The sequence below is a fragment of the Gobius niger genome (assembly GCF_951799975.1).
Source record: "Gobius niger genome assembly, chromosome: 16".
NCBI lineage: Eukaryota > Metazoa > Chordata > Actinopteri > Gobiiformes > Gobiidae > Gobius > Gobius niger.
The window spans coordinates 27060263-27073161 of record NC_136867.1 but is presented as its reverse complement, the minus strand read 5'-3'; the positions used below and the strand labels follow the sequence as shown (position 1 = coordinate 27073161).

At 40.9% G+C, this 12899-nt stretch overlaps 1 protein-coding gene across 10 annotated transcripts in view; it reads right to left on the bottom strand.

Moving 5' to 3' along the window:
* mark3a (MAP/microtubule affinity-regulating kinase 3a) overlaps positions 1-12899 on the bottom strand; it is a 105760-nt gene that overhangs the window by 18730 nt on the left and 74131 nt on the right. For all 10 annotated transcript variants that reach the window (XM_079573452.1, XM_079573457.1, XM_079573456.1 and 7 more), the window contains 4 exons: positions 11258-11370; positions 9217-9364; positions 5787-5998; positions 3889-3992 (listed from right to left, as the gene is read on the bottom strand). In XM_079573452.1, coding sequence (XP_079429578.1) covers positions 3889-3992; positions 5787-5998; positions 9217-9364; positions 11258-11370 — 577 coding nt within the window. The remainder of the gene's footprint in view (positions 1-3888; positions 3993-5786; positions 5999-9216; positions 9365-11257; positions 11371-12899) is intronic.

Here is a 12899-nt window from a genome sequence, read left to right as displayed (position 1 = left end):
TTTTTTTTTTACTGATACAATCATCTAAAATAACAGATATTTTAAGTCTTTTATTGTTCCCCTGAGTCTCTTGGTTAAAACTAATGTAAAATCAGGCATTTCACCTGCAACAATCACAAAAAATGCCTGGGAAATACTGGAGGGACTGAAAAGCTGTTTCTGGATCCGGTAAAACAGGACAAAATCAAACTTGCGCATCTTGTCTTTAGCTCTTGAATCTCTGGTTTGTAATCAATGAAAAGAGTTTCTCAAATGAACTATAATCCAGCTTCAGGAAGAAGCACCGTCACAGCGGTGAGAAACCTTCACCCTCGATGATGAACTCTTCCCTCTTTATAAAAAGCAGCAAAAGCCTCTGACTCTGTGGACCAGCCTGTTTTAAAGCTTCTGTGTCTGATCCAGATGTTTTCCTGGCTCAAAATGTATCATAATGACAGACGTTACATTTATTGAGTCCTGTGTTCTGATTTCTAAATGTCCACCAGGGGGCGCCACAGGGTTACGTATGAGGAACCTCCAGCTCAGTTTGTACAAAATTAGTTGCATTTTATGCAGATGAAACAATTGTTAAATGTTTTGGATGAACTGACGCTAAAGCTGTAGAATCTCTGCAGAAAACCTTTGATCCGACACTAGAGGAGGAAGTACTCGGTTACATTTACTCAAGTACTTAAAGTAGCTATACCTGATTTTAATTCTACAAATGGAATGCTTTTATCCTCCTTTAGTATATTGCAAACTCAAATGCTTGTAGGGAAAACAGTGTGCATGAAATTATAAAACATTTGGATCTATTTCATGAACTTTCAGGCTATTTTGTGAACGTGACCCTAAAAAGTGACCCTGAAGTTGTGAAATTTGCCGATAAACTTATCATTGTAAAGAATTGTGATGCTACAAAGATATAAGTAAAGCTACAAATGAGTTTGGACACAACTACTATTTAATTTAGTGGTTTCCCCTTTCATTGTTGGCAATCAAAAAAATCAGGTATAGAGCCTTTAAGTAACTTTTTGAAGTTTTTTCCTACAGTACTTAATATATTGAATATGGAAACTGTTTGTCTGTACTTTAAAAAAGTAACTTCAAATTCAAGTGACATCGTAAGTGAATCTTCTTTATGATGCATAAAATAAATGTACTTGCTTTGTTACTTCTTCGTAAACTTTTAATGTTATTTTCTGATATACTGTACATATATTACTGTACACATATATACATACAGTATGTGTACAGTAATATATGTATATACAGGCATTATTTCATGTTTTGTTTCTCATCATTTATGTCAGGACTGAAACATGAATCAAACCTTAGGCTCAACACACACACAGTACTCGAGGAACATTTTCTCCAAGTACTCGAGTCATTACTGCGAGTACTGTACTGACCTCTGCCCGACAAACACTCCTGCAGATAAACACGCCCTCGATGCTGACGAGACAAAACCAATGTTTTCAAACAGTGAGAAAGTTCCTCAAACTGTCCCAGTGTTGGCTCTCGAGGTGACGAGGGGGGGTCACATGGGGGGGTCACATGAACAAACACCGGCGTCTCGCTTGATTACTCACTCGCTCTTTTGAAATGTGTTATTTAGACCAGTGGCCTTACATCAGTTCTGCTTTTTAATGTTTTCAACGCTTAAATCAGGAATAATCTGTGGCTGAGACAGAAACTTAACACACTGATGTTTCTAATGCATTTAATTAGTGACTTTCTGGTTTAGAGTTTCAACATAATTTAGTTAAATTCATGATTATTTAATACCCTGTTTGGTCTTGATTCATCTTGTCCTGGTGTTACTTTGAAGGTCAGATATTTTCTGAGCTGGTTTTTGGTGAGAAAAGTTTGAGAACCACGAGGGCTAAAGGTCAATCACGATAATGGTGCGTTTTAATCGAGGAGAATTGGCCAGACCTGTCTGGACACCTCAACGCTGCAGCGCCTGTCAGGTCAATCCCAGGGAAACAGGCGGCCAAACAAACAGGAAGCACAGGAGCACCGCACATGTCAGCCTGAGGAGAGGACCTGCTGATTTTACGTGTAAAATCAGCTACAAAGTTAAGTTAACACGTCTAAAGGGCAAAACAGAAACACGCGAGAGCCTCAGAGGAAGAGGACGCACACGGAGATGAAGAGGAAAACCATCATCGCTATTTGAACCATGTGGATTCGTTCAACTTAAAAGACTGGTGACTAGTTGTTTTTGGCAGTGTTGGGTATTTGTAATTATTGAGTTTTCCTTCCCTGTCTTGGATCAGCAGAATGTTTGATGATTGTAAAGTCACTGGAACAGGACAACATTACTATGTGTCATATCTTCTTTATGCAGAGTAAATGAATGTATCTATATCTTCAGTACAAAAGGGGGAAGGCGCTAACAAGCTTAAGCTTCTGCCTCCTCCTTTTGAGCATCATTTCCACGTTATTTATCTATTTAGTCACCTACACATGTATCTTTCTTTGGTTTTGATTACTGTGCTGAACTTTGTGGAACTCAGATGCTCAAATAAAAAAGATGAATTGAATTGTTTTGAGGCTGCAGTGGTGGATTAGCTGGACTCTAACAGTGAATTGTAAGTTTGATCGTCTTTTTTTACTAATACATGCGCGGTTTACTCATGTCTTTATGTCCATATTAAAGGGATATTTCAGGATTTTTGACACACGGCCTCATTTCCTAGTTATCCAGAGTGTTGCTGATTTCTGGAGATATTTTTTTTTGTAATTCATGTAGTTCTTATGTTTGAAGAGTTTCGTGGCGCTAGGCTAATGCAAGGCTAGCGCATTTCTATTATATGGTATCAGCTAGCCTGCATTAAAAACAGTCTGACCCGCTCCACAGTGCACCTGAGGCAAATCACTTATAACACCAGACTAACCATATACGTAAATAACCATAGAAATAAGCTAGAGGAGTGATCTGCTAGAAAATAGTCCCTCAAAATGCGATTGTTCATGTGATGCAAGGTCAGTTATATTCCAAAAATTATTCTATCGACAGACATTTATATGGTTAGTCTGATGTTATAAGTGATTTGCCTCAGGTGCTCTGTGGAGCGGGTCAGACTGTTTTTAATGCAGGCTAGCTGATACCATAGAAATGCGCTAGCCTTGCATTAGCCTAGCGCCACGACACTCTTCAAATATAAGAACTGCATGTATTACAAAAAAAAATATCTCCAGAAATCAGCAACACTCTGGATAACTAGGAAATGAGGCCTAATCCTGAAATATCCCTTTAAGTGTTAAATGGATTGGATTAAATTATTTTTCGGGTCGCCGGGTCCTGATGCCAAACCAGTTGAGAGCTTCTTTAATTTGTACGAGTCACCATATGTCCATAGGTCATAGGATTGAGTTTTACTGCTTCTGTACTTTCTTAATGACTCCACAAAGACTCAAACTTCTAGACACTGAAGCAAACCCCGTCTGTTCTAGCATAACTTCGGGGCTTTATTGCGCTGCAGCAGGAGCCTCGCTGTCCCGTCCGCTCTTACTTGGGCGTGCAGTAGTCCAGCGCGTAGTAGGAGTGCGGCAGGGCTGGGTTTTTGTACTTCAGTCGGACGGAGCCGGAGCCCAGCGCGGCGGAGAGCGAGGGGCTACAGGCCACGCCGCACACGCTGCTCACGGGGTTAAAAATACACACGAGCGACGGGGGGAAAAACGGGCGAGAGAAACAGGAGTAAAGAGGAGGGAGATAAACCAAAAGCATGAGTGAGAGTCTGAACAGAAAATACAGGACCATGAAGAAACTCAAATGAGAGGAGACTGTGTTGCATCTTTGTGCTTCTGCAGACTGTACTATCGTCTGCGGGGTTTCCTCAGTTCAAAAGCTCTGCCCCAGTTCCGTTTTTGTCGAGTCGGGAGTTTTAAAGCGGGTCTCACCTGTTCTCTTTCCCGTTCGGGATCACGGAGAGTCGATCGGCGTTGTTCCGGTCGCTGCAGACGTACGTGTTCCTCCTGGTCATCCCCGCGGACGCAGTGTTATTCTGGAGAGAGAAAAGACTGGATTCAGGCGCCTTCAAAGTCAATTTAGCTTCAGAGTAACAACAGATAAACCAGTTCAGGCCCAACACGTGACCTAACCATGATTAGTTTTTAGTTTTGTTGTGGCTTATACTTCGTTAGGTCTTGTTTAAAGCTACCCAGAGTTTAAACATGTTAAAATCATGTATTTTTCTCCCCCTATATGTTCCAACAATGTCCTAATGTGTAGAATGAGCCCGGACGAGCTTAATATAGAAGGTGCAGTTACACGTTTGACCTGAGGTGGCAGTAGTGAGTATAAAATGGCTAACTTGTATCTAGCCCCTTTAAACAGGTGCAGCAATGCTCAAATACAACATACTTTACTACTAATACACTACATTTCATGCCACAAAAGCTCTGTGTACATTTCATTTTTGCAAAGAGGAACGAGGGGAAATTCAAAAGCGAAAGGGAACTTTTAAAGCATAAAATGATGTCAAATATCAGCTTAACTGCAGCTGAACGCACACATTTATTCCGATTTTATAGACGTCATATTCCAAGACTTAGGGATTGTAAAATCATGAGCTGCTTTCGGCAACACTGTGCCATAGTTCAGAGAGAGAATCATAGCAACGATCAGAATGTATCATAACAGGTTTCAAACTACAGACACCGAGATGTCCCGACCTGCTTTTTTGAGTGTGCGATACGATCTGATATTTTGACGCCTCATGCTGGCCGATATCCATCCGATACAGTCTTTTTGTAGTATTATATTTTTATATAATATAGGCCAGAGGTCTCCAAGTAAATTTAGCTGGGGCTGAAATATATTGGGAGTGTATCGCTGAGGTCCATAAACTCCAATGAAAAATGTTTTGATTGGGAAAATACTATTGAGGAAACTTTTTTCAATAAATGAATAAGTGTCATAAGTCTCTGTTACACTGGAGTCATTATTAATTCATTCAGCACTTGGTGGTGATAAGCTACTACTGTAGCCACAGCCGCCCTGGAGCAGACTGTCCATTTACTACATGGCTATAATGTGTTGTTTATATCCTGATCTCTTCTTATGTCACTGCCCTCTGCTGGGCACGTGTGGAATTCCTTCCTTTCTTCATCTAAGCTGCCCCCTAGTGTCTGGAGTGAACATTCTGGTTATTTCTTTAAAATTCATAACTCTACACAGGAATGGGCTAGAGACAGACTTTTTTTTTATTTTTATCATTATATATTATATAATATATATTAATATTACAGGCATTTCTACATGTACAAGAAGAAACTGAACAGAATTTTGAAATACAGGCTAAAATAGGCATTTTACATTAAATCTAAAACGTTTTATAATTGCAGCATCTAAACCCCCTTCACTGAACAACAGCAAAGCAGTAGATATTATTGTTTCTTTTTGGGAATCAGACCCGATCCAGTCATTAAATCATCCCTCTTTATTTCCACGGTGCAGTAAAGTAAAATACGGCCCCGCTCATGCCGGGCCTCTGCTCTGTGACCACACGATTCAGAGATTGTAGCTAAAATCTCAGATACTGCCTGATGTCGGTCACAGACGGTCTTTGGTCATAAAACAGTTCAATTTTAAATCTTTGTCCCTTCTCACTGTACAACCTACAACATTTGAGCTACACCTGAAGAGTTTCCAACGACAAAAAAATGATTGTTGTGCAATGCCATTATTCTTCAGGAAATTTAGACTCAACACTTTACACATTCAAGTCCTTAATTCTACAGACACAGTATTATTTCCCAAAGGCTTTGCGTCACTGTGATCTGAATCTGAAACTCACGGGGGTCCCGGTGGTGGCTCCTTTCCTCCGGTCGGGGATGTCTGCCTTGTTGGGGTTGTTGGCGTTCCCGAGCAGCGGGCTGGTGGGCGGCTGGGCGCGCGGCGTGCTGGGCTTGCGCAGCTGCACGCTCCCCTCGTCTTTGGAGCTGTTCTCCGCCGTCGTGGTCTGGGAGCGTTTGGGGTGGGCCATCCCCGGAGGCACGTTCTGACCGACTGAGGAGAGAGGAACACGAGTTTGCAGCTGCTCATCTCTTCAGGAGGCTTAATGCTCCAGATGTTCCATAAACTCCTCTGGTGTTGAAGAAACTGGCAAATATTAACACGATTCTATAATATTTGGTTAAAAATAACTGTTTTATATATATATATAATATCTTTTTTTGACAACTGTTTTTGTTCTTAATGGTCCGGTTCACTGTGTCAATTTGCTGGATTTTTGTGGAGAAACTATACATTTTTGAAAACGTTATTAAATAAGCAATGAGAAAAACAATGTTTCCATTTGCTCTGATATGTAATAATATGTATGTAATATATGGGGAGTGAAAAACGTAGTTTGGTGGAAAAGCCCTTGTCATATGTTTCATGGAGTTACCATAGCGATGACCAGAACTCCCCATACTCTAATGGTGTGGTATCTGATGGTATAATTGCACAATTTTACCAAATGACAAATGGAAACATTGTTTTTCTCATTGCTTATACCAGTGGTTTACAACCTTTTTTGTCCCATGTACCCCTTGAGGCATTAATTTATACTCCGAGCACCCCCTAACTCAAAGATCCTGCAAACACCATAACAAATTAAGCAACTAAAAATGGATTATTTAGTATTTAGTAGAGAGTAATGTTCAAAATACAAAAATACGCTCAAAATCAGAATTAAAACTAACTTTTCTTTCCCCCTTTTTAAATCTGAGGTAAGTCCAAGTACCCCCTGCCAAGTGCTCAAGTACCCCAAGGGGTCCCCGTGCCCCTGGTCGGGAAACACTGGCTTACACCATAAGGCAGGGGTGTCCAAACTACTGCAATCCTAAAAATCACATTTAATATATATAAAATAAATGAAAATCCATAAATAGAAAGCTGTGATAAAGGCTGCTTTTCACTTTAAGCATATTTCATTCAAATGCATAATAACATTTTACAGAATTAGCTAACTTTAGTACAATAGCTTGTTGCACAATGTGGCTACGCTAGTTCCTCTGAGCTGAAGTTGTGGGCACTAGTACTTCCTGTCCGTATTAATTTCCATTAAGATTAGCTTAGACTCGTTCGATTCATCGTATTTCCTAAAGATTCTGTGGTGGACAGTGAGTTCCTGGTAGATGATAATTTACTGCAGCTTCACGAGTTGCTGTACAGTGTAAATATTTCCGTAGAGGCGACGTCTATGTTTATAAGGATCAGTGAGTTTATCTTGAAGCTAAAGGCTAACATTAATTTCATGTATTATACAATTTGAAATAGTGCCTCAAATATAAACTAATCTGGCCTACTTTCATTTTTTTATCGCTATATATTTTTTATTCAATCTTTTATAGCATGTTAGCCCTTAGCTTCAAGACAAACTATCAATGCTTTATGATCACAGGTGTCTCCTCTGAACTCGTTACATCAAGATTTGAACACAGTAAATGATCATCTACCAGGAACTCACTGCCCACAACGTAATCTTTAGAAAATATGATTATTATTCCTGCAGGTCTGAGCTAATTTCTATAGGAAAAGAATACAGACAGGAAGTACTGACACTCACAACTTCAGGTCAGAGGAACTAGCATAGCCATACTGTGCAACAAGCCAATATTTTTCTGTATGTGGCTCTCAGTAAACATAGTGAACCGGACCATAAAGAGAAGCTGCAGCTGAACAGAGGAAAAATACATTTAGAGATATCCATTTGAAACATAAATACGAGGAAAAAACGTTTCTGTAATTTTATGTTTTCATATAAAAATGAAGGATTGAGGGAGGTTTACAACTGTGGCTTTATTTTGTTGATCTTCTACTTACAAAGATTTGCTCAACGGGATTTTGGATCTTGTTTAGTTTTTCAATGAGCCATTTATTAGTGGAAAAAATGTGGAAAAATTACAATTTCACCCTGTTTTGTTCTGGAGCTCACAGCCAATAGGCCAGAGTAACGCCTCATTTGAAAGCTACGACCTTGAAGCTTCTGAAAATATGAATAAAATGTGTGCGAGTAAAAGCCTGGAAGGTTCGGCGTCTGTGGGAGCTGCTCAAGTTAAGATATTGTTGCAAGAGTGTAAGGAAACAAATCTCCCAGAAGGAAAATATCGATATTTGGATTACAGCATTGTCTTTCTTGCTACACGTGGACACCAAACCTGCCCGTATAATCCAAACATTATCAGAAGGCCCTTTTCTAACTGAGAAAGCTGATGGAGACTGTCCTGAAGTGTCTGTTTCCTGCGTCAGAGCCTAAAGGTCGTGGAGCTGACGGAGCAGACGGAGCGGGCAGGTATTGACACAGTCTTACATCACGGTGGACAGGCCTGAGCTCAGTAAATAACGCCCCCCACGCCTTTCATCAACGTCGAGCTAGAACACCCGAGCTGCAGCAGAGGAGTCTAAAGAAGTCAGAGAACTTTCCCTGGACATGTGGGACAGTTTTAGATGGATGTTCCAATTGAAATGGCAAGTTTAAGAGTCAGAATGATCAAATCCGTAGGAACTGGAAGAACCAAAACAACAAAATCTCGAAACTGCTGACATTTAGAAACTTTGTAACTATCAAACCTCACAGAACAGAGTTTAGAGAAAAAGCCGTTTCCATACAGGCAACGTCAGGCCCGGGGGCCAAATCCGGCCCTCCAGCACAGAACATCTGGCCCCCAGTATGATTCTGAGAAATACTATTATGCAAATAAGGTATCAAATACCTGTTAAAGTACTCTAAAATGCGAGAAATAGTGTGTTTTTATAGTGTATTTTTTAAACGTCCTTGCAGAATATCCCACTTGGTCATATACAATGTAAAACAGTGATTCTCAACTGGTGGGTCGGGGCTCAAAAGTGGGTCGCGAGCCTGTAGGGAACTTTTTTTTCAATATTTTCCATCTGAAACTACACGGAAACACACTGGAGTCTGTTAAAATTAATATTATTGGGTTGTTTTGATCATAATTTCTTAAAAGCAAATCTCCAGCTTGTTCAATAAAAACATGTGTGGCAAATACAATATTTTATACGATATGACAAATTACAGTTTTGTTTCGGTCGCAGCTTGCCATTAAAGTTATGGCGGGTCTCGGAGCCGGACCACTTTAGAACCACAGATGTAAAACATTGGCATTTGCAGAAAATGGTTCTTAAATTTAGGCCCTTGGTGTTTTGACAATGATGAAAACCTGACGCAAACTTGCCAACCTCTGTCCTAAAGGTTTTATGGGGGCAGCGGCCTGTACCTTGCTCGCTGTATCTCCGCTGCTTGTGGTTGGACGAGGCGCTCCTCTGGACTTTGAGGTGAGACGGGGACTGTCCGTTCAGCTCGCTGTTCGGCCGCGGTTTGGCCAGGTTCAGGTTACTGCTGGACGCCGACTCTCCCGTCTCCAACTGGAAACACACGACACAACCGGGGAAAACCGTCACACGGGAATTCCAGACACTAGAATCGTATCGTATTGTTGATAAAAGCACGACTGCTAAGACCTCGACCTCGAATCACCGCCATCACACTCTAAACAAGTCAACTGTCCTGCCCAAAGAGTCAGTGTGAGGAGCACCGTTAAAAGATACAAGTTAGAGATGATCTATAAAATATTATCAATAATCAGGATGAAAAGAAGACATGATTCATTGATTGAAATCAGGATAATACTTATGAAGGAAAAAGCTCCAGAGCACATGGCTGTATAAACAAGTGTGCACATGTCACACCATGAGGTGAATAAATGAATGACATTTTTAATTTTGGTTGCTCACATTCAAAGCATAACTCTCCACATAAGATCCAAATCATTACAACCAAACGAGGGTTGGGCCCATAAAATAGCAAAATGAACCTAATTAACTAATTACACATAATCACACAATTAATACGAATTAATTACATCCCATTTCACTGCTTTTCTAAATTTTGACAGAAGACTTATTAAGTTTATCACTAAGGTCATTCCATAATTTTACTCTGACAGCTGAAACACATTATTTTTTAGCAATAGTTCTTGTTATTCTAGCTTCAAACCGAAGCAAACCTCTTAAATTATTATGTCCTCATCTTGAACTAAACAAGGATTGAGTGCTTGTGGAGAGGCTTCTGTTCACAACACGAAACATAATTTCGGACACTTTTAACTTCACAAAATCACAACATTTTAATAGCTTGGATTTTTATAAAAAGTTGATTTGTTGATTCCCGGAATCCAGCGTGATTTTTTTATTCTAATTACACGTTTTTGCAGCTTGACCATTGGGTCTAAGTGTGTTTCATAAGCATTTCAAAAGATTTCTGAACAATGTGATAAGTACGGCAGCACAAGAGGAGCACAGTATAAGCAGAAACTCTGTTTTCAGTAAAGCTTTAGTTTTATAGAGTATGTCAATAGTTGATAGTCGATACTTTATTCTTGACGTATTGTATATGTGGTTTCCAACTAACCTGATTATCTATTATTATCCCCAGGGACTTCGTTTTATAAACTTGTTCCATTTAAAACACACATTTATTTTGGAATGTTTCCAGTTCAGCCAGAACAGCAAAACTCTCCAAAGTTCTGCTCCTACTCAACGACTTAATGATTTCATCGGTGACGTAATACAAATACTTTCTCTGTGGTTATTAGAGTTTGTATCGTGTGCAGGGAAACCGCTGTTTTTGCTGCTCGAGGTCATGCCACAAGGCAGGACAATTTCACATTTGTTGGAAAACGTTTTTCCCAGTTGGAAAACGCACATGGGGCAAACAAACGATGGAACTCGGATTAAAACGAGCTTCTCAACTTCTGGAAATCAGCTGATCTGTTAATTAATCGTTTAATATGAGCTTTTTAGTTCAACTCTGCAACTCTCCTGACTTTAGTTTGAGCCGTCGTCGTCCTCGAAGAAACATATTTGAGAGAGATATACTTGAGATGCTAACGCTAATTATGGTTAGCTCTGTAAGCACTAATCAGTGATTAAAGACCGTTTTCAGTTGGTGTCATCGAAATCCCCACTTTCTTACATAAAAAATCAGATGAACCCAAACCAATCGGGGACAATGACGTCACCTCTCAGGAAAACGAGCTCCCCAGTTCACATGAGCAGCTTCTGATACAGAATCTTATACAGAATCTCAAACCTGTAGGCGCGAGAGCCCTTTCAGCTCTTTCCTCAGTGACACATTATTGTTGAAGTCAAATTTATAGATTTTTCCCCCTCATTGTTCACCACGTGAGTTCTGAAACATGGACACGCCTCACGCCGACATTGTGCCGCTGTGGGAGAGAAAGTCTGCACGTGTCTCACCTCCGAGGCCTTCCTCCCCAGCAGCAGGTAGGTGGCGGTGATTTCGTCGTACTTCATTTTTCCCAGAGACTCCTGGATCTCGTCCAGGCTGTAGCCCATTCCCACCATCACGTCTGGCAACACGAGAGCGGAGACAAGTCAGAACAAAGGCAACAAGCAAACCGGCAACATAACTCTGGGGGTGAGCAAAAAACTAAACTGTAAACTCCAACAATATCTCCACAGTAGCTCATACAGACAAGACATGTTCCAGTCCTGAACAAAACAAAACATGGCATTTTGGCAATTTTGATGAATAATATGCCTCGTTTCTCTTTGACAGGATTTATACAGGTGGCAACAAGTCAAATTTAATGAACAATATCTGCTTCTGTGAGGGTCAGAGCATTCCTTATGTTCGTCCTATTTGTCTTTATCAAACGCCTGTCAGGTTCATGGAGCTCATTTTCTCCCGGCCCCGTGTTTTTCTCATTTATTTCTCATCCGTGCGCTTGGATTTTCCCCGTGTCAGCGTATCCTCCATCATCGGGATCCCCCTCTCAGAAGCGATGCCCCGTAAATCCCCAGGTGTCCCTCCCTCCCCCCCCCTCTCCCCTCGACGGCCGATTGGAGGACAGCTGCCCGGTGGACCGGGATGCTCGCGCCTGATTGGCCGGCGGCAGGTGCTTGTCGCCGGGTGAAAAAGCCGGGCTTCTCCCTCATCATAAACGTGCGCCCTCCCTCCCTCGACTCGCTTCACGCAAACATCAATATTTGAACATTAGACGCCACACTTATTCAGAAGAGCTTTTTAATAACGCAAAGGCTGCATCTAATGTGCTATTTTACATTTTAAAGGGACTAGAGGGAGTTTAAAAATGTTAAAATTATGTATGTTCCTCCCCCTACATGTTCCAGCCATGTCCTAATGTGTAGAATGAGCCCAGACCTGTTCACCACAACTGCCTCTAAAATCCTGCACTGTCACTCAAGCTGTTACTTTGGATCCGAAGTCATGCATGAGCTTAAAGGATTAGGCCACCGTTTGTACATACTGAGATATGTTCTTACCTGAGCTTTGACGAGTTCTTTAGGACCTGTCTGGTTTTCCCCCGTGCCTTCAGTCACGTAAACACAGCGCAGACGGCGTTAGCATTTAGCCTCTCCCTCTCTCCACTATAGCTCCAAAACTGGTCAAGATAGAAGCTACCAAGCTCTTCCACGTTTTCCCTATTTAAATATGGTTACGTGAAGGGGGAACTATATTGTACGGCGTAATAATACCAGGAGTAGTTCGAAATCCGCGCAGTAATCTTCACTTTACTATACGGATGCCAAATTACTCCTGGCATTATTACGCCTTACAATATAGTTCCCCCTTTTATCCGCTTAGAAAATCCACATTGTTTAATTTTGTGTAATTATACTTTGTAGTGGAACACTTCACGTAACCATATTTAAATAGGGAAAACGTGGAAGAGCTTGGTAGCTTCTATCTTGACCAGTTTTGGAGCTATAGTGGAGCGGGGGAGAGGCTAAATGCTAACGCCGTCTGCGCTGTGTTTACGTGACTGAAGGCACGGGTGAAGATCAGACAGGTCTTATAGAACTCGTCGAAGCTAAGGTAAGAACATATCTCAGTATGTAAAAACGGTGGCCTATT